The 25,624-nt window shown below is 36.7% G+C and overlaps 1 protein-coding gene across 1 annotated transcript; it reads right to left on the reverse strand.

The window, feature by feature from the left end:
• Positions 1-411: 411 nt before the first annotated feature.
• Positions 412-7,660, reverse strand: LOC121429789 (transcription initiation factor TFIID subunit 9-like). The gene is made up of 6 exons (XM_041627020.1): positions 7,514-7,660; positions 5,927-6,063; positions 3,989-4,123; positions 3,260-3,299; positions 2,822-2,980; positions 412-870 (listed from the first exon to the last, which is right to left on the reverse strand). Exons 1-6 carry the CDS (start codon positions 7,632-7,634, stop codon positions 773-775), a joined length of 690 nt encoding a protein of 229 aa, XP_041482954.1. The 5' UTR covers positions 7,635-7,660; the 3' UTR covers positions 412-772.
• Positions 7,661-25,624: the final 17,964 nt, after the last annotated feature.

A 25,624-nucleotide genomic window follows, 5' to 3' on the forward strand; every position in this document is an offset into this window, starting at 1 on the left:
ATGTGAAGAGAGTACCAGCTCACAGACAATGTTTGCAAGCAGAAGTACATGTACATTTCCAGTTAAGATGGGAAACGATTAGTTTTCACACATGCTTTTGAGTCAATGTCTACTTGTCCATGTGAAGAGAATACCAGCTCGAAGACAATGTCTGCAAGCAGAACTGCATGTTAAGTTCCAGTTGGTGATGGTAAATAATGCAGATCAGAATGTCCACTCGCCCATGTGAAGAGAGTACCAGCTCGAAGACAATGTCTGCAAGCAGAAGTGCATGTACATTTCCAGTTAAGACTGGAAACATTTAGTTTTCACACATGCTTTTGAGTCAATGTCTACTTGTCCATGTGAAGAGAATACCAGCTCGAAGACAATGTCTGCAAGCAGAACTGCACGTTAAGTTCCAGTTGGTGATGGTAAATAATGCAGATCAGAATGTCCACTTGCCCATGTGAAGAGAGTACCAGCTCAAAGACAATGTCTGCAAGCAGAAGTGCATGTACATTTCCAGTTAAGACTGGAAACATTTAGTTTTCACACATGCTTTTGAGTCAATGTCCACTTGTCCATGTGAAGAGAACACCAGCTCAAAGACAATGTCTGCAAGCAGAAGTGCATGTACATTTCCAGTTAAGACTGGAAACATTTAGTTTTCACACATGCTTTTGAGTCAATGTCTACTTGTCCATGTGAAGAGAATACCAGCTCGAAGACAATGTCTGCAAGCAGAAGTGTATGGAAAGTTCCCATCAAGAATGAAGGTTTGATGGCCGCCTCAGTCATTCTCTTCACGTTTCCTTTTCACACCTGCCTTCGTGTCGATGATACCTGGTTTGACATCAGGCTTGACATCGCTTTGATTACTGGAGGTACCTGTACGGACAGAAAAGAATTACTTTGTAAATAAAACAATTTTTATGAGAATAATATTACTCATACAATGTTGCATCTTTAGATAATTCGTAGGGTGTTCGAATAGAGATCCCAATTTTCTGTTTTCTGAAATGCCAGTTCTGTGCTTTGGTGACATGCACAAAACATTCCCCCCCCAAAAAAAAAATTCACATGGGCTCAAGACTGCAGATTGTGAAAAGTAGCCCCCCGAAAATAATTTCCCCCCTGAGGCCAATAATTATCAAACAATTTATGTATTTATGTTTCATGATACGTGAGCGCAAGGTGCACCCATATTGTGACGTCGTGCATGAGATCCACAGAGATTGGTCAGCTACTGTGTACTCCACACCATACACCACTCAGAGTGGGTAATTTCAAGTTCAGTGCTGACCTTTTGGTGTTGGTGTTAGGTCAATCTTCACATGACTATAACACAGTGCTTCCACTCTTCCCGAAATCCAGGAAATTCCAGGATATTTTGCTATTTCCCAAGATCATTTCAGGAAGTGAGCAATTCCGGGAAGTTTCATTTCAGAGAATGATATTATTTTCTGAATATTATGCCAAAATCTATCTCAAAATTGGATCTTTGTACTGAAAATGTCAATATTTTTGCTTGCTCGCTTCGTTGGTAATTCTTTTGCCCGATATACGTCTTTGGTCATATTTCGCCCCTCAAAATGTTTGGCTCATTACGGCACAGGGCCCTATATTTCATTTTTTGTGTATAGAAGAGAAGTATAACATCTTATATAAGGGTGGAAGAACATTTGTAAAATTCCAGTAACTTTCAGAGTAAATTCAAAGATGTTTTGTTTTGAAAAGTGGAAGCACTGCTAGAACACCAAACATGAAATAAAGATGGTCCTGGAAAGTCACTCACTAGGTGTTAAGCTGTCAATATTGTGATCTAGATCATTTGTGTACACTCAGAATAAGTTTTGGAGCTAAGAAACGCAATCAGAATTGTGTGATTTCACACCAACACCAACACCAGACTTGAAATCACCCAGTGTTCCTCTATTAAAGCGATCACAAACATTACATGTACTTCAACACATCACTCTTTCCTGCATTTAGGAATCAACATTCAGTAAAATAATCATTAAACACTTCAATTGTCACTCGCCGCAAGTGCTCTATGTTATGACTTGGGGGAAGTGATTGGCCCACAGGTCTCTCATGATAATGAACATTGATGACATATGTATTCTGAAATGTGACCAGCAGCCCCCCCCCCCAACAATTTTTTTTTTTGAGGATTTCATTGAGTTTGAAGTGCGCATCATAAATTTTATAACTCACACAAGTTCTTGATTGAATGCAAAAGAAACTCAGTGAGAGCTTCAAAATACAAGGAGAAAACAATGTTTGAAGTTCATGGTTCACTCAAACATGAGATGTGCACTGTGCATCCTCAGTTAAACTTCCAAGCAGTCCACAAAACTAATGTCAAAGAGCCCTCTTGCATTTGGTTTTATATTCAACATCAGGGCCCTGTCTTACAAAGAGTTATGATTGATCCAATCAATCATAACTCTATGGTAATCCATCAGTGTCATAATTTTTTCTACAGGAGATTTGCAAAATGTCCTTTGTAAACAAAGTAGAACACACCAAATTTTCAAGATATCAATTAATTTAAAGATAACATTCATATCTAGAGAAAAAATTAAACAAACATACATTTTATGTTGAATTTGCTGGCTTTCCATAATTGTGTTTGATCAGATCAATGGCAGCTCTTTGTAAGATGGGCCCCAGAAATTGAATCTGAACAGTATACATTATGAAGCAGAAAAATAACTCTTTCAGACAAGCTAATTTTCTATTTTTTTTGCATTGGCTATTTACAGAGACCATTCCCCGACGACTTATTATTGGTATTGGGGTGGTTGGTCACAATTTATCACGCTGTGTGACTTACCTTTTAAACTACTGCCTAGTCCAGAGATGATGTTGATGGCCGGTTTACTGACAGTGGGTGACTGTGTAACCATGGTGTAGGATGAACTGCTATTCTTCAGACTGAACGAAGAACTCTTGGAGACGATGGAGAAAGTAGGACTTGGCTTGGAACCTATACCTGAAGTATCAAAACATAATATACTGGTAATAATGGACAATGAATTGCATAGACTAAGCTGACCATTCTGAGGTGTTTAATTATTTTTTTAGTAGCCCAAACATGGGTGTGTGCTATTTAAAGGCTACCAAAAAGGAAAAGGGGCTATATCAAATTACCTTTGGATTGGATTAGAATGTCAACGGTAAAGCTAAAGCCAGGGTAACAATAACGACGATGACAATAAGTGATGCAAACACTTTAATATTTCATTAATAAAGGAAAAGGATCAATACTTACTTGAGCCGAGAGATAATCTGGAGGGCAGTGTCAAAGTGGGCTGCAAGGAATAAAAAGTGATATAATGTGTAATAATAATAAAACTATTCCATAAAGTATTCTACTGCACTTTATGGGATTCCTAAAATGCTTGTTATTAATTAAATAGATGTGTTTTGAACTTTGATTTAAAGTTGTTTATGGATGGTGCTTTCCTAACTTCCAGGGGTATTTTAAGCTATTCCAGAGCTTGGGGGCTACACAAGCAAATGTTTGATTACCTAGCGTTACATGTACTTTTGTTTTGAAGGATGGAATCTGTAAACGCAGAGGATCCGATGAGCTGTGCAAATTGTGACCATGATTACTGGATTTATACCTCAATAATTCTGTAATGTAAGACATCAGTGTTGTGCTCCCCGAGGACATGCTTATCCTTGAGGAAATGGCCTATTCCTTTGACCTTTGAGGTAGGTCCTTAAACAAGGGAAGATGGCTGTTTCACACAGAGATAAATTATAAGCGAAGCATTTAGGAATCTTGAATAGAATGGGTATTTCAGAGCTGATACTGGTTCTCACAAAGTTTGATCAGTCCACATTTAATGCAGCCAGGTGCCAAAAAAATGTGTCCTGCATGTGCTATCATTGTCACCACATATCCCAACCCAATGGCTTTTATAATACAACACTTATTGGCTTTCTTGATTATATTTCCATGAAAGATATAAGTCCGTGTCAATTCACTTACTCTCTTATGAGGTGGTTTGAGTCTGTAGTTGCAAGAAGATAGGCAGTATCTGTCTGGTGGTAATCTGGGTCCATTGTGAGGTTTAATGGCTGGCAGAGGACTGCTATTCTTCTGCTTGGCTATCTCCATCAAGAACTGCAAGAAAGAAAAGACAATTTTGATGATAATTCTACAAAGCATGTAAGTCAAAGTATGCGGATAACTTTGTACCTGGAAAAAGGTGGCTGTTTCCAAGAATTTTAACCTTTTAGATTCATCTGGGTCCCAGAACACAAAGACCAGCCATTATTGTTTGCTTGATTTTGATGATTAATTGTACATTGTAGTCAATGTAATCAATCATAGATAATGTTCTATAATACGATTGCCAAGCTTTGCATTATGGGCCAGATTGCTATATGCAGGATCTTCCAAAAAGTGATTCATTTGTGCTTCATATGAAAATTTGTATTGCTCTTAACCCTATCTAGGCCAGGGGGGGGGGGGGCTCGGAGGCCCCCCTCAACGAATCGCGCAATTTTTTGACCACGCCGCTCGCGCACGTTTTACTTTCAAGTCTTGCGCAACTTTTGAGACCAACTTTGCGTCACCCTGGTATGTGGTTCCGAAATTACCCAACATTATGTAAGTGCATGTCAGACCGAAAATTGCTCAAAAACGTGATTTCGTGTACAAAGTCAATGCAAATTGTGTTTTCAACCAAAATTCATACATGTATGATTATTTTTAGTTTTGCTGGTCTAAATGTATTCATTTTATGCTTTTTATGATCACAGAAGAGTCCCCAACAAATTTCATTAAATAAACACTGAAAAACAAAAGGTCAAAAAACAAGGAAATACATAAGAAATTGCAAAAAAACAATAAAATACATAAGAAAATGATTTGATATCGCAATTTTTTTCATGTACACTTGCTAAGAACACCACAAAGAGTTTCTATACCAAAATTAGTACATTTGGAGCTTTATTTAGGGAGTTAGAGGAAAAAGTATGATTTCGCATACTAATTACGCATAAATTAGCATAATCACTTAATAGCGATTCACATGAAATAAATTACTATACAATCTTGTAGATTATGTCACAGGCAACCCGCGAGCCAATTTTCGATGCAATCGCGCGGTCGACGGCCGAGATCTTGGGGGGCCTGGGAGGTCCCCCCCGGCCATATGAACTCCCAAAATACCCCGGCCTAGATAGGGTAAAATCATCACGGTTAGTCTGTGAAGTAAAAATTTAAAATAAACATAGGTTGGACCATTGGATATACAAAAGGTTGGATTTTATGAGATTTCCCATATGCCGATCCAAATGATGAAGCAGCTTTTCTTTAATGGTCAAATCCACCTCAGAAAAATAACGATTTGAATCAATAGAGAAAAATCAGACAAGCATAATGCTGAAAATTTCATCTAAATCGGATGTAAGAAAGTTATGACATTTTAAAGTTTCGCTTATTTTTCACAAAATAGTTTTATATGCACAATTCAGTCAAATGCAAATGAGAGAATTTTGTTTTTTGTTGTTTGAATCATACAATATACAACATTTTTTTACAGATTTGACAATAAAGACCAACTTGACTGAAACATAAGATATTAAACAATGGTAATTCCACATGTGTTCTGTTTCACATTACAAAATGTGGAGAAAATTGGAATATTTTGTATTTCATATAATAAAATACAAAAGAAATAGTGAGTGTGTGATGTCATCAGTTCCCTCATTTGCACACTGACCAGGATGTGAATATATAACTATTTTGTGAAAATAAGCGAAACTAAAAAATGTCATAACTTTCTTATTTTCCATCCGATTTTGATGAAATTTTCAGTGTTGTGCTTGTTGGATTTTTCTCTTTTTATTCAAATCCACTTTTGTTTGGGGTGGACTTGTTCTTTAAACAAGTAGCATTAATTATCCCTTTAAGTCTTACCTCTCTCGGGGGCGGTGTTGTAAATGAATGATCTAATCTGGTCTGAATTGCCAATTTGATGTCTTCAACATCAATGTCCCTTCTTCCTGCATGTCCGCTGTATACCTGAGAATCATCCAAGACATCCGTCACATACCCTGGTGATATGTCAGAGAAAAAAACAAACAGATATGCAATCAAATGTGTTGTTTACAACAGGGGAAAAATTACACTAGGGCTCAGGTTGATGTTTCTTTCACCCCAAGATGGTCTAAAGAACCCTGAAAAATCCTGAATCACTGTAATGTTAAAGCTTATGAATCCAATGTTGCAGATTTAGGCAGCAGATTGTGAAAAGTAGGGTTACACTTTGTAATTCCGAAACACGTAAATTGCCTATACCTTGATGTTCGTTAATCCGAAAACGTAAAAGTGTTCGTTAATCCAAACATTTGTGGCATTATTCTGAAGGTTCGATAATCCGAAAACGAAATAAGGTTCAATGTTCCGAAGGTTCGTTAGTCCAAAAACAAAATAAGGTTCGTTGTTCCGAAGGTTCGTTAATCAAAGAACAAAATAAGGTTCGTTGTTCCGAAGGTTCGTTTGTCCGAAAACGAAATAAGGTTCGTTAATCATTAAGTTTTCGGACTGACGAACCTTTGGAATTACGAACCTCATTTCATTTTCGGATTAACGAACAGTCGGAATTAGGAACCTCACTTTGTTTTCAGACTAATGAACCTTCGGAATTATGAACCTCGTTTCGTTTTCGGACTTACGAACCTTTGGAATATCCGAACCTTCGGAATAACGAAGCTTTGTAATTACGAATGTATGCGGAAAAGTAGCCCCTGAAAATGAAATACTATTTTTGTCTGCCTCATGGTAGTAATCTTCTTATTATACCAATGAATTTTAAAGGGTATTAAGTTCTTGAAGATACAAGTATGAGGTTATTTTGTTTACATGTTAGTTCTCATACATTGTATTCTCCATCTTTTGTGTATTTTGTGCATTTGAAAGAAAATTTCTTTGTATGCTCACATGCATGCATCAACTAATGAAATATTATTGAATCTTGAATCTAATATCTGAAAAATGTTTTTCGCCCAACCATTAAAAGTCTGGATTATTGTGACCCAGAAGCAAATTACATGAAAGGGTGTAGCCTAGACCTACTTAAAGGACAAGTCCACCCCAACAAAAAAGTTGATTTGAATAAAAAGAGAAAAATCCAACAAGCATAACATTAACACTGAAAAATTCATCAAAATCTCTCCAATTTAATACAAAGAGCATGTAGGCCTATACAACTTTTTCTTCTTAAAAATCTCTTAGATATATGTTAAACAATTCTTGATAAATCTTCTCCATATTTTCTTTTGAAAATTTTAGTGGAGGGGACATATGGAAGTCTTGCCCAAGCGGGGCCAAGGACATAGCCCCTGCGCCTGCCCGGCCCCGCCGCGACGGGGCTTGCGACTGCGAGGCGTCATAGTCCAAGGCATCATGGGCCCACTGCACTGGCACTGACTGGATGTGCCCGATTCTCCAAGATATTTTTGACTGATAAATTATTTCTTACTCATTTTCATTTACAATACTCACTATATGCAAATTCCAGCATCTGATTTATCACTCTTGGCTCGTAATCTGTCACTCCCATATCTTTCAAAATAGCTGTCATAATTTCGGCATCGCGGGGCTGGGTTTTGTTGGAACTAGCCATCTTGACAAAAGCTGTATGACTTATTGTCGTAGATGGCAGCAAAACACTAAAAAGCGATCGATTCTGAGTAGAGGTGCCGTGGCCGAGTGGTCTATAGGCGCCTGACTATACATGGAAAGTCTGGGGTTCGATCCCCGGCGGCGGCACCTATGCCCGTGAGCAAGGCAATTAATCTACAATGCTCTCTTATCCTGCTTTCAAATAAATGGAAATGTTATATGCGTTATTGGTAACTAGGTGTGCACTTGTTAAAAAAAAAACTCTGATATTGCCAGGGATCACCTCACAAACCGCAAAATGTATTTTTTCAAACCCCAAATGAAGAATAATGATAATGATGATAATACTACTACTTCTACCCCGGACTAATATTACAGAGGCTTACAAGATGGAGAACACAACCAAAGAATCACAAAAGCAACGTATGAATCGTCTTGATGGCTCAGAGAGAAAGAAAAAATTAGGCAGATGATTACATCGCTTGATTTGGTGCGTGTTCTTTGTCTCTTCTACAAACTGACAAAAACTAGATGAAATCGAAATGGTATACACACAGATTGAGGCCTAATACCAAAGAGAATTAAGCACCTTTCCTCAATTAGAGCAAAACCAATTGAAACCAGTTGGCCACCTGGTTTTAATAGGGAAATTGGAAAAAAATGTTTCCAATTGAAACCTTTTGCCAATTGGTTCCAGTCTTGGGCAACTGGAACCAGTTGGCAATTGGTTCCAGTTGAAACCAATTAGGCAACTGGTTTCAAATGGTTCCAGTTGTTCCAATTTCCCTATTAAAACCAGTTAAATCCAATTGGAGGCAACTGGTTGCAATTGGTTCCAGTTGAAACCAATTGGAGGCAACTTGTTTCAACTGGGTCGAATTTGCGGGGAAGATAAAACAAAATTAAAATGTTTAAAGGATGTCCTTTTTACCCCAACACTTCGTGTTTAGAGTCCGATTTGCGCGAGGTGTAGAAGCTGGGGTCGCGCTAAACCAAATAAGGTAAAGCTGGCGACCGAAGGACCCGTAACAATAAAACATCCTGTACTTGTTTAGGGGTTTATTTCAGGGAATATTTGCCAAGAGTATCGTTTTGTTTCCAATACTTGTTAAGGGTATGGTTTCACACGCCAATATTGTTAAGGGGTGCATTTTCAGAACATGGAAACTGCATTTAGGGTGCTTTTCGAGACCCCATGGTCGCGCATGGTATCCACTCGTGAATGGAAGTGCCCCCCGGGGTAAAAGGTACTTTCTAAAATACGATACAACTTTTTTGGCTAAATTTCACGGTTGAATAAACACAAGTCCAAATTTGCAATAATTGGATTTTTTACAAATTTATATCAGTAACAATGAAAGAATATGATGAGTTATTTTTGGGAAGCTTATCTTCAACAATATTCTTCGTTTCACGGTTCAATTAACATTTATTGAAAACCAAAAATACGATTTTCAAATATCATAGGCAAGTACTGTTTCATTTTGGTAACTGAAATGATCTTTTCTCAACTTTTTCGTTATGTTCACGACCATTTAACATGCTTCAATGATTCAAAGGCGTTTAATAAACATTCACGCTTGAATGAACATGTGGAATGTGATGCTCTCTTTTCTACGACGTTTTGGAAAAAATGCAATTCATAACTTTGGATATCTGTTAAAAACCTCCTTGCATAGTTCATTTGATTTGATTTTTATGAAAATCCCGATTTTTAATGCATCAGTGAGCACACAATATTCGAAAATTATGCAAATCAGAAGAAAGTTCAAAGCCTTGGCCCCACTCTGTGCCGTGTTGAATGGTTATTTTGGTGTGCGCGCCTTTTGGATAGTCTTACTCTGAAGCCATGTGCGAAGTTTCATGAAATAACTGTTGGCAGAAGTAGCAAAAATCGTCCATGAAACAAACCCACATTTCATATATTTGTAAAAACTTGGACTTCTTCTCTCTTAGACTTGTGTACATTATGGGTGCATATGTTTAAGAATAAGTAACCCCTCATTCAATATGGTGGAACTTTTTTCAAGGCTGTCTTTAGCAATGTCATTTGGCAGTAATGTTTATCAACCTATGGGCAGAATTCTGTGCTAAAATGAAATCGATATGTTAATTCATGGATGAGTGACACGCATCAAAGTGGGAAAATTGGTATTTTCAATGTCACAGACTCATTTTGAAGGGTAATGAAGTGAATGTTGAGGGCAAATTCGGTTTCAAATGGTTTTGTTTTATCATCCATCATTTCTATCACCACACACTTTCCGAACTTAAAACATTTTCATGGTTGAGCGAGCACATTTGAAAACTTAGGAATGAATACTCGTTATACGGCGTAAATGTATTCTTTTCGTAACAATTTCTCATGATCAGTTTAATTTATGGGCAAATTAGTGGTGGACCCAGAATTTCAAAATGGGGGAGGGGCCTATAATCGGGGGAGCCACCAACATTTTCAAATTTTAACATGATCTAGCAAGTTGTAAAGGATACTACCATAACCCCCTATGATGATACGTCACAATACAGGGGCCGCGGAACAGATTTCAAAGGGGGGGGGGGGAGCTGAGCCAAAAGTGGGAGGGTGGGGGCTGATCATGCAAAAAATCACAATCGTATGGTCATTTTTACATCTTTGTACATGCTTTTTGAAAAAAAGTGGGGGGGGGGGGGCTGAACCCCCTCCCCCGCTTCCGCGGCCCCTGCAATACAATGTGCTCACTCAACCGTGACCAAACAATATCAAAATTGTGTGTGGAGTGGCTAAAATAGTAACACCATCAAACTCACCTAAAAAACAACTTTTGTCCAACATTGTATTTGCACAATCTGAAACACGACTCTTGTGACTTTCAAAAATGGTCATTTTTAATTAAATCTTTGATTACTCATGCATGACTCAACTGATCAATCTAATTTTTCACCAGGAGTTGCTTAATGAGTGTAGAAAACCACCTACGAAATATCATATCTCAAAATAATTCCGTTCAAAAGTTACAGCAATTTGATTTAGGGGGGAACTTATTTTTTTTGTTGTGTATATATGGAAAGCCTATACATGTATAGTAAAGTCAACGTTCATATGACACCAAAAAGTTAAATGGAAAACTATTCGAATGCTTGAGAAAGCACTACCCACTTAAACAAAAGGGTATGACAATGACAATTAGACTGGGCTGGAATTAGACCCCCAATGTCTTTCAGTTTTTGAAAAGTGAGTCCCTTCGAACCTGCGAAGGTGGGGGTGTTGTGATAAATAAATGATTTACAGTGATAAATTCAGTTTGAGCAAATTTCATGACTAACTAAATTGAAATTTAATCATCATGAGTGAACATGAATTGCAATTTTTAGTGTAACGTTTAAACTTTATAATGTGAATCTCAGCAGCGTGTTTATGTGACACGAGAATAGGGGAAAAAGGGTTTAGGCGATAAGGTTCAGCTGGTCAACAGAACATTTAGCCTCCCCCTACAGATCCTCCCCTCCTGCTGAGATCGATTGCTATCACATGTACGCATGAAGTTCAGAGTGGACTGTTAATTCAATACTATATTCTAAAAATGTGGTCGTCAAATTCTAGCTATCAATCATGATTTTAATCATTAATCTATCAGGCAATCAATTAACTCGATCATCAATGTGATCAAATGAAATTCAGCTTTTTCAATAAATCATCAATCAAATGAGTTGGCAGTTAACCATCCAGAATACCATCCAGGAGAAAGAGGGTGGGGGTGGCTATATGACTAATTTTAATTTGTAAAAGAACACAAAAAAGAAGAACGCCCTTTTAATAAAGTCTCACCTCGCCCCCTTGCATACAACAAGTAATATGTCTATTACTACTGCATGTGTACCTACGGAGTGGAAAAAGGCAAGAGTTAGTGCCTTACATAAAGGCGGTGCAAATGAACCTTCTAATTTCAGGCCAATTTCGATATTACCTATTTTATCTAAGCTACTAGAACGTATAGTGTTTGATCAATTGTATGAATACTTGAACACGAACAATTTGATTAATGACTACCAATCTGGCTTTCGGCCATTACATTCTACTGCAACGGCATTACTCAATACAACAGATGAATGGCTAAAAAGCTTTGATGAAGGCAAAATAGTATGCTCTGTCATGCTGGACTTAAAAAAAGCATTCGACACGGTTGTTTTCGAATTGCTTATCCAAAAATTAAAGCAATATGGAATTGGGGATCACTCAATTGAATGGTTTACAAGTTACTTATATGGAAGATGCCAGAAAACGACAGTGCATGGTATATCATCTGATTTATTACCCATTAAATCTGGAATCCCTCAAGGGTCCATTTTAGGGCCGCTTCTTTTCATTTTACATATTAATGATCTGCCTTTAGTTCTTAGAAATTGCAAAATAAGTATGTATGCAGATGACACTATTTTATATTATGCAAGTAACAACTACTCTGATCTAGAAAACAAAATCAATGAAGATTTGCAAAATGTGAAACGATGGCTTGATCACAATAAGCTTAGTTTGAATATAAAAAAAACTGAATATATTGTCCTAGGAACTAGAAATCGACTGAAACTATTCAAAGATGAATCGCTAAACATTCACATTGATGGAACCCCCCTAACAAGAGTTACCCAGTGTAAACATTTAGGAGTAATTTTAGATGAAAATTTGTCATGGGGAAACACATTCAAAATGTACAGAAGAAATGTAGTAGCGGTTTGTTTATGCTAAAATCGATACGAAGTATGGTTGACAAGGATACCATGATTCTAGTCTATAACGCCCTGATTTCATCTCATTTGTCATATTGTGATATAGTATGGGGAAATTGCGGCAAATGTTTAAAAGATAGCCTCCAAAAGATTCAAAATCGGGCAGCACGCGTTATCAATAATACCGCCTGGGATTCATCCGGAAACGATAATCTAAATGAACTAAATTGGGATACACTTGAAAAGAAAAGGAATGAAAGTGTTGCAGTAATGATGTTTAACATACTCAATAACTTCGCCCCTTCATATCTAATCAATAGATTTTCCCTTAAAGAAAGATCACATAACACAAGAAGTGGGAATCTCAATTTGGAAATTATGCAAATAAAGTCTGAATCTGCAAAGCGCATGTTTATGTACAGAGGCGCCAGTATGTGGAACTCATTGCCCACGAATATTCAAGCGGCACAAACAAAACACAACTTCAAAACAGGTCTTAAGAGATTATCTGTGTGATATGGATTACAATGACTATTTTTTCTGTTTAATATAATTATTTTTAGTCCATATTTAGTTATCACAAATTTTCCAGTCATTTTTATATGTTTAGCTTTTATCATTGATAAATCATGACTTGTATTCATTTTCTTGTGCTCGGTTATCCATTATAGAAACATGTATTTACTTTGACATTTTACTTTACCATGTACATATTTACTGTTACCATGTATGCACCGCTTTGTTTCCAATTTACAGATAGATTTTTCATGTTGTAAGTTATTGATGTTTTTAATAACGGTATATAATTTCTTCGTCTTTTTCTTACTATCATTATTATTCTTTTTCTTCTTCTTCTTTTCTTCTTCTGTTATCTTCTCTATTGTCTTTTTCTTCTCCCTCTCACTTTTCCCTTCTTCTTCTTCCTTTTTTTCTTCTCCTCCCCTCCTCTTTACGTTTCAATGATTGCCTTGTAATATTTAATTGATGCTTAATTCTATTCCATATATTGTTCGTTAATCAATGATTTTAAAATGTTTACTTTGTCAATGTTCGACACGGCCCCAATGGAAATCAGTCTGTGAACTGTTTGGGCTTTTTAACCGTGTATAAATAAAATAAATCTTATCTTATCTTATCTAACAGGCACATATAAATCACACTGCTAAAATCCACATGATAAAATTAAAATGTTACTCTTAAATAACAATTCCTGTTCACCCATGCATTGAATTTCAATTCATTAACTCATGAAAAAAAACCCCAAATTTTTCAGGTTTTTTGTGTCATTTTAAAGTTGACTTTAGGCTTTCCGTATTAGGTCTTTTCCCCAAAAGTTTTTTGTTTAGCAGCCATTTCAAAAGTGTATATTTTTTTAGACGCACTGTCGAAAGGTAGAACGTACCAGAAATTACTGAGACTAGACATGCATTGGGACGATGTTGCCTATTTCTATGCGATGGAGAGCCTCACATTCAACAAGATATAGAATGTGAAAAGAATGTATCAGGTAATATCAAATCATCTGTTCCGAAGAAAGATGCGGGTGTATCCTAAGACTCGACAAAATAAAAGGATGGTCCGGGCTGAAAATATTGATATCTAAATAGAGTAAAACTCACAGAGTAAAATGCTGAAATATTCATCAAAATCGGATCACAAATAGCGAAGTTATCGAATGTTAAAGTTTATCAATATTTTGTGAAAACATCGTCATGAATATGATATACATCCCCACTTTTCTGTTTTTTTTGTCACAAATGTTTCATTTTTTCCTACATGTAGAAATGATGTGTCTCCATTGTGAAATAAGTTCGGCAATAAATAACTAATGCATTTAATCAGTTGTCAATCCAAATGTTTTAGTTCTTTGTAGAAAAATTTGAATAAACCTAATTTCATATAATAAAATACAAGTGGGGATATGACAACATCAGCCTACCTAATGAATATTTATGAAGGCATGCCTAGGAGTGTTTCGCCGGAATAATGCAAATCTTTAAAATTCAATAACTTTGTAATTTGTTATCCAATTTTGATCAAATTTTCAACATTTTACTTTGTGAATTTTACTCTATTTATTGAGATATAAACATCTCCAGCCTGGAACAGAGATTCCGATCAACGGCTGTCATCAGCACTGAAGAGCAACTTTGATTATGTGAAGGGAATATCAATATCAGATAGACTACAAATTCCCAAGATCGACACAAGTTGCTGTACTACTATAGGGTCGTGATCGACAAAGTAGATAAAATGCTTGAAATGGTGCAATCTAGTCCTTTTAATTCGTTGGAGATAAACTGTCTTGTCTGGGTAGGAGCAAAAAACTGTAGCAGAACATTATGGGACTCAAGTTGCATTCTTCAAACCATTCTACCAATCATATTAAGAAGAAGACTCCTGAATGGAAAAAAGGCTAACTAAGATAGAAGAACTACGTAAAGACGTGGCCCGACTCTGAGAAGTAGATAAGAGAAACATCAAATCCAATCGTATGAAGAGCAACATGCCAAAAGACTTCAGAAGAAATATCGCATTGACGATAAGACCCGTACTAGGACAACTGTTATGGAAACCAAAATGAAGATAAATGCTCTCAAATACCCAGATAAGAGATACACAAAGTGTATCAATTTCAAACGGCAGAATAAACTCTTCCATGGTAACAGAAAGAAATTCTTTCGTGAGCAGGATTCAAAGATGACTGAGACGAAAGATGTTCCATCGGCAGATGATTATGAAGAACTACGGGAAAGAACTTTGGGAGCATCATTTTATTTCTGGCCAGTAAAGAACCATGTATGAACAAAGACGAACAAAGACGTATGGGCCTATTTCTTGTTGTCTATAGTGGTCGGTTACGATTGTTATTGTACCTATTCCCTGGTGAAATGGTTACCCTCCCCTACACAATAACCCTCATATAATATATAAACACGTAATTACACTGCAAAAACGCCGGTGTTAATTTACCAGCCTGGTATCTATCAGTGTTGTAGTGCCTTGATGTTCGGCCTTGTCCTTAAGGCGCCTTAAGGCCTACTTTTTCAAAGCCTTGGCCTTGAACATTCAAGCCTTTGTCTTGAGAGGGCCTTGAGGATTTTGAGCCTTGAAATTTCAAGGCATTTTCAAGGCTTTTTCAAGGCATTTTGTATTTTGTACTTTTATTTGCTTTTATAAAAGTAAGTATAAATGTTTTAATTGTTCTGTATATCTAATGACACAAATGGTCAATACTACCAGTCAGCAGTAGTAGCAGCTGTAGTAGTAATATACTAGCAGAGCCATCAATTATCAAGAATTATCATCACATAATTATAACAAAGAGAAGTGATGAAAATAACATAATTTATTGGTAATATCATGACTAATGATGATAATGACAATATCAATAATAATGATTATGATAAAGATTATAGTGATTTTATGACAGGAATAATTGTAACAGATCCGACTGCAATTTCGACAACAATTTTCAGACTTTAAAAATAGCTAACTCTAAAGAATGATAACAAGGTTGATTTCTATTCCATTAGGATTTTCCTTGTATTATTTTCTTTGACCAACAAGAATGTTTTAAGTCTTAATGATTATCTGAAAAGATTTGGTAAACTTGAACACAATCTTCAATTTTGTCATTTCCAAATAGGATATGTCAATGGCATGATGAGCCAAAATTTTGAGGGGCTAAGCATGGCATCTAGAGCAAAATTTCTGCCCCCAAAAAGTTGAAAGCGATTGAAGCGAGCACAATTTTTCACCCTTATACTATTAGAAAAGCTAATTTTGTGATATATTGTGACAATATGTTCAGAAAATGATATCAATTTCCTTTTATATGTTTATTCTTGGTGGTGGAACTTCTTGTCTCGCTCTTTTTTTCGGGGGGGGGGGGGGGCTCGTTTGGCAGAAAATACTGCAAAATCAGTTAATATGTTGATTGGCAGTACATCTAATTGAATTGTTTAAATTTTGTTTTGGGTCTAGTGTCTCAGATTGACAAAACAAAATAATAAAGAAAAGCTACTTATTTTTAATCATATGGTTTGACAGTGAATTTCATTTCACTAGTTTCAAGGAAATAAACAAACAAAACTGACAAGATTCCTAAAAATGACTCGTTTTCAGGTCAGCATTTGAACATTTCAACTTGCGCTTTGTGCTCTCTTGCCCCCCCCCCCGAAAAATTCTCTGTAGGAAAAAATGCCTGTTTTCCAAAATAAAAAACCCCCCTTCTTTCCAAATTAAATATGCCCTTTTTCAAAAAGAAATACATTTTCTATAGTAAAACATGATACATTTTAGGTTACAAATTCACCAAATTTTTGGATCACGCTCGCATAAATTATTGTTAAGTAAGGTTCTCTTTCTGTTCCCGTTCACACACAAAAAACGCTAAGAATGTCCAGTTTTCAGGTTGGAATTATCAAATTTGTAAATTTTGGAGCTCGCGCTTAGCGCTCGCATAATTTGATTGGTGAAATAAGTATCCTATTTATGAGTCACTGAATGTAGTCAAGAACAGCTTCCTTTCTGGTCAGTAAAAATTTCAGCTCACGCTCAATTCTTTAGTAAGATGCACACCTTTTTCATAACAGCTCAGAATATTTCATTTTCATTTCTTATTACACGAACTGTCCAGAAGTTTGAGCTTGTGATTTGTGCTGGCAACATCTCGCAAGGCTGCCCTTTTAACAGTGATTATCGCAATAATTGACCAAAAATCGAGTTTTACAACTTCAGAATTGATTTGTTTTTTCAAAACTGCTTGCTCGCTATGCTTTATTTCTTGCAGAAAAGTAAAACCTTAGTCAAAATATCTGTCCTATCAATTAGAAATCACCTAAAAAGGCTTTGCTGAACTGAAATTCTACAAAACACTCAACTTCTTCATGCAGTTGTTAATCTCATTTGAAAATATCTGTTTGCACTAAATGCTATTTTTTTAGCTTTGACCCCTCCCCCAAACAAAAATATGTTCTGCCTCCCCTGTCTCAGGGAGTAGAGAAAGACATATGTTGAGATTGGTCATGCCAGGATCAGATCACCTTGGTAATAATAATCATTGCAATGTAAATCGCCTAGAAAAATAATGTATTAAATGAACAAAGGTAACTATATCATTATTTTAATAACATAATATCTAAATCTATCATGAAATTATTTTCATTTATGTACAAGGGTCAAAATTTTCACTCGCTCACACCTTTTATACACTTTGTCTTGTGCGTCATGTCTGCCGCCTAAGAATTGTTGTCTCATTGTTACATATATTGAAAGTTTGAAAATGCCTTGGCCTTGAGGTTTTCAGGCCTTGGCCTTGGCCTTGGGTTTCCATGCCTTGGCCTCAGCCTTGTGTATTGAAGCCTTGGCCTTGGGTATTAAAGCCTTGGCCTTGGAGGTTTGAGCCTTGACTACAACACTGGTATCTATATCGATCCACAACAACAGAGAAGTGTTGAAGCAACACCGCGGTGCACCGGTTTGGTGTTAGGCTAACACCAATTTGGCAGGGATACGTCACTTGCATGGGTGTGACTCGTCAGGGGGGGGGGCAGACCGCCCCCGTAGTTACGTTAGTGATTCTATTAATTTTTTGATAGATTCTACTTCATTTATTATTTCTCTTTTCATACTGAGCAGAATTTGAAAACACGAATTATTAACGATCATCAGTTGGAGTTCACGGTAGATATAATTTGTTTGGGAAGACAACCGGGAGTCAGCACTATGCTAATCAGAACAAAATCCCATAGGCTCCATTCATTTCATTATAAACCAATAGTTTTAAATGATAATATGATACTAAGTTTGTTTTTATTTTATTTATTTATTTTTTTTTGCAAAAAAGAAACAGCGGAAAAGGCAGACATTTTGCCTTCTCCAACGACGGCTTTGCCTCATATTTTGGGTCTTTGCCTTTGTATATAGTTACTTACAATTGGCAGCCCTTTCTCAATAGTCCTGTTCCCTCTGATGTCTTTTATGATTTTCAGTAGATTAATAATAATAATCCGCTTTTATATAGCGCTTAATCCATCGGAACGACGTGTCTAAGCGCTTTACAGATGCATTATTACCACGGTCGTCGGATTCAACCTGAACGTTTAGTATGAATACTATCAAACCTCTTTATCCAGAAGTTTTGTACACCATCTGGTCCAGGGCTCTTCCAGTTCTAAGTGTTATAGGTCAGGTCTACTACATATAGCTGCTGAGCAGGTACATGGACCATTTGTCTGCTTCCGACTGAATTCAGGCGGCGAGTTCAGTTTCAGTGTGGTTTAGTTTCATATCTCATAGAATATCAAATACAATGCAACGTCCATCAAAAGACAGTAAATTATTAATGAAATAATAAAATACATCACCATTATTCATATTGAATAAGACAAATGTTATACAATTGAACGTTCAGATTGGAGACAGATATATCAATAACGTGAGGATATGAAGGGCAAACTATTAAAAAGCAGACCTTATAATTTATAGTTTCCCTATTCAATAAAATTATAAGTAGCTGTCAACTTGTTTTAATATCAGTATGTTACAAGAAAAGAAAGAGAAAGAAAAAAAGATTTCCTAAAAATAAAAACAAAGAAGAAGGAGTGAAAAACCAAACAAACCGAAAAACATAGTTTCTTCGTGACTGATATAATTGTCGGCAATCTTTTATTAACGTCGATCCTGGTGATGTATTATTAATGGTGGATATTTGATTTGTCTTCCTACGGAACTAAACTATATTGTTATTCAAAATGACGGCATGTGTGTATAACCTTCTTAAACTTATTATGGTTTCAAGCATCTGCTTTCTCCTTAAATATTTTCCATCGTAAATCATCTGCTTTCGACAATACTGTTAATATCAGGTATGTGATTCCCTTCTGTGACACGATGGATATAGATCCCATTGAATACACTCCGATTAATTCACGAGCTTCCACTGCATGATCTCGAACTAGTGATTCACCGATTGAGTGACTTCATAATGTTGAAATTGCATGTGGCTCCAATACTAGTACTAGTATGTTCATTTCTGACATGTCACGTGTGCTCCTCCTTGACACCCGGTTTACGCTCATGATTCCTAAGTTTTCTGTACCAGTGGTGCACCAATGGCGTATCAATTATATTCCATTTTTATTGTACAAGATATTAGCCTTGATCAGACGTGGAATCCTATATCGGAGTAAAATTCTTTTGTGCATGGATTGATATCCCAAAGGTATTTCTATTAAGCACGACCTAAACAAAGGCTTTTTTTGTTGCAGGAATCGTCGGAGGAAAGGTTGAAGTATTGCCCGTCTGGACAATGTTACTTACTCAGACCTTCCTCCGACCAAGATACTCCTACTGGTTTCCAGGAGTATTTTGGTCGTAGGAATTGGAATTTTAATCCATGCATGATAGAATTTTACTTCGACCATGCAGGTCCTACATCTGAACGAGGATATTATTAAGGTGTGAGGGGCCGGCCTTCTTCTGTGTTACAATTGCATAAGACATGGTGCAGGTGAAGTGTACCCTCTCATCAGAGCTCTTGAATGGTGTGATTATATCTCAACAAAATCAACGAAATCTGATCTTGATTTACTGCACAGTAAGCATTTGTCTCGTTGTAGTATGTTGATGAGATGAGGTATGGGTATGGGTATGGTAGCATTGACGAGAAACTCTTGCCACACGGCTAAAATCTTGAAGCCGATCGAAGATCTATGATCGCCCTGGTATTCATCTGAAATTATAAGAAAATGATAATGTAAGGGTGCAGTGATGCTGTTTCTTGTTAATTCGCCCTAGCCTTGTCTCCACAATTATGAAGATTGAACTAAGTAACTGAATAAGTTCGCCCATTTAGTTGTCTGTCACCGCCAATCTGTTTCTCTCTACCTCCCCCTTCTCTGTCTTTTTTCTTTATCTCTTTTGATTTCTCCACCATTCACTTTGCAATCTGTCAGTCTTATGCTTATACTTACTTATTCTGTTACCTAGTCCAATATTCATGTACGCATTTCCTTTTATATTTCATGTTTACTTATGTCATTCTGTCGGTGTGATAATAATTCTGTTTGAAATTTAATGAACATTAATCTGAATTCGAACTTATGCCGGCCCCTATTCTGAATTCGGGTTTAATTTAGACCATGGTCTAAATCTGTGCTGAAACTATGGAAAGCCAAAGTGTTCAAAATGTTCCCTACATTGTAATTTTCTTTATGACAACTGTGCTCTTTCATAACTTGTGAACGATGAAAAAAGCTATCTGATGTATCCTTCCGAAACAGGTAAGAATGATTTAAGAGAAAAATGAGCTGATACATTGAAATTATACTGTTAGAAATTTAATCCACTACTGGCTATCCATAGTTAAACCAAGGCTTAAAACTCTGACTTCAGAATACGGACCATAATTAAATTGAGCTTAATAAGATAAAATAAACACAAAATAGTGTGTTCTTCTATGCAAACAATTGTGTCCAGTAAGGGTGCATAATATAAAATCCATTCAATTATTAGCTCTATTAAATCAAGACTATATCCCCTCACATTTTCATGAATTCCACTATTTTTTGTCAAATGAACGTACTATTTTCCTACTTTCATTAATTACATGAAATGTTCAATTCAACGTAGGCATACCTTACAGTTCACTCGGTTCCTGTCTTTTTTGCCCCTGTAAAGTGATTCCTACGGAACCTGATCCTCTTCCTCTTTCGATCGGCTCCGGCCTGGCTCTTTCGCCTAACACTCCTACTTCGTCTACCTATCCTCCTCCATCCCTTCCTCCTTCTTCTCCTCCCCTTCCTCATATCCTCTCTTCCCACTGCCGTCCTCCTTTTCGCCCCCTTCCTCCTTTCCTCCATCCCCACTGCCCTCCTCCGTCTCCTCCTCGTTTACATCCTCCCCCAATGAAGAGATCGTGGACGATTTGGCGTCCCACATGGTAGGCGATAAAGCAAACGTTGCAGATAAAAGTCCAACTACTGAGGTCTGGTTGTCTTTCTGGATATCCGAAATATAACAGTAAATAAGATGAATGAACAGGTCTGTTAGATTAGACTAGAAAGGTATTACTTGTCATTTAAAAACAACAATGCTTGCATCACTTAAACCAGTGCATTAATGAGTTTTTTCATTCCAAACACTTTATACGATATTATGAATATTTTAAACACTAATTTGATTGCAATTCAATGACCACTTTATTTCCTCTTATATTAACTTGTTGGTTTCATCCCTCCTTCATTTTAAGTCATTTTGTACATCGTCAACATTGATGTCATGACGATGGTCATCGGTGATCATCAACAACACCACTTTATCTCATCACCAACATCATCGTCATCATCATCGCTATAATCATTCTCTTGCTTGAACACACCTTCTGGAGGATGATCTCCCCCTCCTTCACGGACGATCACGGCACTCTCTTCATCGACGTCCGTATCGTCCGTTGTTCCCATCAGAGCATCTTGGACCGTCTGGAGGCCAGCCTGGTAGACACCGTGGAAGGGATTCCTGATGAAGGCCCAGAGCTGTGAGATGAAATACATAGCAGCGATCTCATCGACGGATAAGGCAACTCTGATCTGTGCCCTGGCGTTGCCACGTCGTCGTCTCGTGATGACATTTCCTGGCTGGCTACTCAGATGTCTGATATTAACCTCGTCTAGGGAGAAGAAATTACGAAAAGTATGGCGAAAATATAATTAAATGCCTATATATTGGTGAGAAATAAACGATTTACACTAAAGGAGATCATTGAAAGTCAGAGTTAGATATGAAACTACTATGCAATCGAACTTAGAGAGAAGAGAGTAGATTGGATGTAGAGGGCGCCAGAGATAAAAGATGCAAAGAGAAGATGGGGGTGAAATGTAGAGGGGGAGAGAGAGAGAGAGAGAGAGAGCGAGGGGAGGAGTATTAACGTTATTTAATTGAAATTAAATTTAAGTTATATTAATTATTAAACTAATTATTACTTAATGGAAATAATCTTAAAAAGACTTGCTAGGTTGAGAAAACACGATCTTAGCTGATCTCCCAATGCAGGAAATAGCCATCATCACACATGATCACCATTGCTGTTTACATTCTGGTAGCAGAAAATTTAAAATACTACGATTTACACTGAAGGAGATCATTGAAAGTCAGAGTTAGATATGAAACTACTATGCAATCGAACTTAGAGAGGAGAGAGTAGATTGGATGTAGAGGGCGCCAGATATAAACGATGCAAAGAGAAGATGGGGGTGAAATTTAGAGAGAGAGAGCGAGAGGGGAGGAGTATTAATGTTATTTAATTGAAATTAGATTTAAGTTATATTAATTATTTAACTAATTATTGCTTAATGGAAATAATTTTAAAAGATTTTTCTATGTTGAGAAAACACGATCTTAGCTGATCTCCCAATGCAGGAAATAGCCATCATCACACATGATACCCATTGATCCAAAAACTGATCCACAGTGTGCTGCACTCAACCCAGGTGAGGTAAATTTGTAACGGTATAGAAGTAATTCCTCAAGAAGCTATGTGCGTTATGAACGCCTTGCTTAGCCGGGTAACATAGGAGCGCCTTGAGCACCTAACAAGGTGGATATGTGCGCAATATAAATACCCCATATTATTATTGCTTTTTACATTCTGGTAGCAGAAAATTTAACTTTATGGGACAGCCACACTCTCCAAACCGACCTCAAACCGGCATAAAATAACACGTTATTTCCAATGACTTTCCATCGGTCGGTTTGCAGTCGGTTTCGTTGGTGTAACGGAAGCATAGGACGACCTGCTTATACCTGTGTCAGAAGTGATCATGATGTTGGCCCTGAAGACAAGGTTGCATCTCCTGACGACCATGGCGCGAGTCGTCTGTGAACTGGTGTCAATGATCTCCTCGACACCCTCACTCTCCTGATCAACATTGTGAAAGTTATCCCTGTGTTCTAGGATGTCAAATAAAGGATAGCTCGCTAGCATTAAGCAATAATCATGCTAAATCTAAATCATGCATTAATTTTGTACACCCTGTAAAATTCATTTTATTAAAAAAACTAGTTATTGAATTGTTTAGATTATTATGTAAATAATGTAAAATACATGAATTGTGATTCTTTCAAATCAAAATGAAATATAATTATGTACTGATTTAATCACTATTTTTTTTCACGTCACGTACTCACCGTCTCTTTCCCTATCTTCAAAAGAGCCATTTAAAAAAAAAGATATCATTGAAAAGAACTATTGTATTGAATGCTTACGATACAGCTGGATAGCGTGTGAGGAAACATCCATGTCCTTCGGATAGGACGAAGAAAGCGGCTTGTCTTCTACCTCCCTCAGTGATGGCATTAGCACCTCGTGACAATCCTGACCAAGAACAGCAGGGGTAGACCTTACTGCGGCAGCCAGAGCATGAAGTGTTCTTGGTGACGTCCCAAGGGCTAGGGCAGACCGAGATTTACGAAGGACCCTTGGCTCAGAGTCATTGACAGATTCGCTTGAAGCAACGGATGCCTCGCTGATGTCGTTGACTAAAGTGACGTCATCACTATCGTCATCGCTGTCGACATCATCTTCCATCACATCCGATGAATGGGATTTTTTTGCATTGATTTTCATATATGATATTCCTAACATCACAATTACATACGATGGTTCTTACATTATTTTATTAGCATGGATTACAGTTTGAGTCTACAAAAACAAAATTTCAAACCAAAAAATATCAAACACCCAATTATTACCGCAATCAAAAATTTGCACAATAATATTTTCAACTTTTGATTCAAAGTCATTAGATACGGTAGAGGGGCGTCCATCATTTTCCAGGGAGGGGGAGGGCATTTTTTTCAACTAAAAAATTTACCAGTGGAAAAGGGGCATCACTTGCGTATGTCAACTATTTTACCAATACAGATAATTTCAAGGGCTATCAAGCCCCTTCCCCTATAACTGTAAAGTATAATAATCTCGTGCCGGTGTTATTCTTGGATCAAAATATTTGTCAAACAACAAACCCAAACGCCTTGCGTCCGACAGATGAGGCTAATTCACTTTGGAATAGTTTACGAGCAATATTTAAAATAGTTTTAGAAAACTCTTTGTCTTTATTTGAAAATATGAACAATAAAATACAAAAATAAATGAAAATATATGATCTAAATCAAGTATTGGTTATTATCATTATCATTAGGGCCTATCATGAGGGGAGTCTAGTTGTTTAGACACTCGTCTTTCAATCTGAAGGCCGTAGGTTTGATTCCAAGCCATGGCGTGTTTTCCTTTTGCAAGAAATTCACCCACATTGTGCTGCATTCAACCCAGGGAAGTAAATGGGTACCGGCAGAAAGTAATTCCTATGAACTGTGCGCACCGGAATCGATCTAAGCCGGGGTAATAATATTGGAGCGCCTTGAGCACCTAGCAAGGTGGATATACGTGCGCTATACAAATTCTACATTATTATCGATGTGTATAATTATGATTACAAGATGATAGTCCGTGATCAATAAGTATGAGAGGGATCACTCATTGTGATAAGAAGTACATAAAAATTCCAACTGTTTATGAATTTGAAAAATAACATGGATACTATAAACTCCTCAGGATAGCACGGGTTTGTTATTATGCTCTTATTTTTTGTTTTTGTTTCCTTTTGAGATCATTCTTCATGAGTATTATCAATGACTCTGTTTCCTACAACTATTATTATTACTATCAACACAATATTTGGAATCATTATCAATACCGAGAACAATCCCAACCCAGATTACTGTTTTTATCAAGAAATCTTTTGTATGGAATACATGTTTTCCTCCTTCAATTTGACCCTAATTAATATCTTTCGTTTGTTTTCTGAAAATAAGCAAGTATTATTTCATGCAATCCACTCTTTAATCTATTCTTATTCTTTTAACATTGCTTAAATATATATTCATGTTAAAATGTTTATTATGTTAAAGTTAAAATGTTCATTATGCTTAAGAAGAACTTTAGTCTACTACTAATCTTTCCCCATTCCTCCTTTTGACATTACTTCTTCCTCTGTATACATTTCTTATTGTATCCAATTTCCGATATTATACATTGATATACGTTTGTTTTTTTTAATTTTGTTTACTGAAATTTTACTCTGTACGAATTCGTCCAGTTCAGCCTTTGACTGCTAATTGAGTTTTTATCACAATAAATACAATTTATCTTCTAGTATCTAATTATATGCAAAATGACAAAATCGGACGGACGAGATAAAATTCCTGCATGACTTATTCGTT

Source organism: Lytechinus variegatus, chromosome 16, assembly GCF_018143015.1.
Source record: "Lytechinus variegatus isolate NC3 chromosome 16, Lvar_3.0, whole genome shotgun sequence".
Taxonomy (NCBI): domain Eukaryota; kingdom Metazoa; phylum Echinodermata; class Echinoidea; order Temnopleuroida; family Toxopneustidae; genus Lytechinus; species Lytechinus variegatus.

Bases quoted from the DNA above. Each gene is read 5' to 3' on its own strand.
- LOC121429789 (XM_041627020.1), bottom strand. From the start codon at position 7,634: ATGGCTAGTTCCAACAAAACCCAGCCCCGCGATGCCGAAATTATGACA. The intron at 6,064-7,513 runs GTGAGTATTGTA...ACATATCACCAG, and splicing joins GATGCTGGAATTTGCATATA to GGTATGTGACGGATGTCTTG. The intron at 3,300-3,988 runs GTAAGTGAATTG...TATTCCTTGCAG, and splicing joins TCAAACCACCTCATAAGAGA to CCCACTTTGACACTGCCCTC.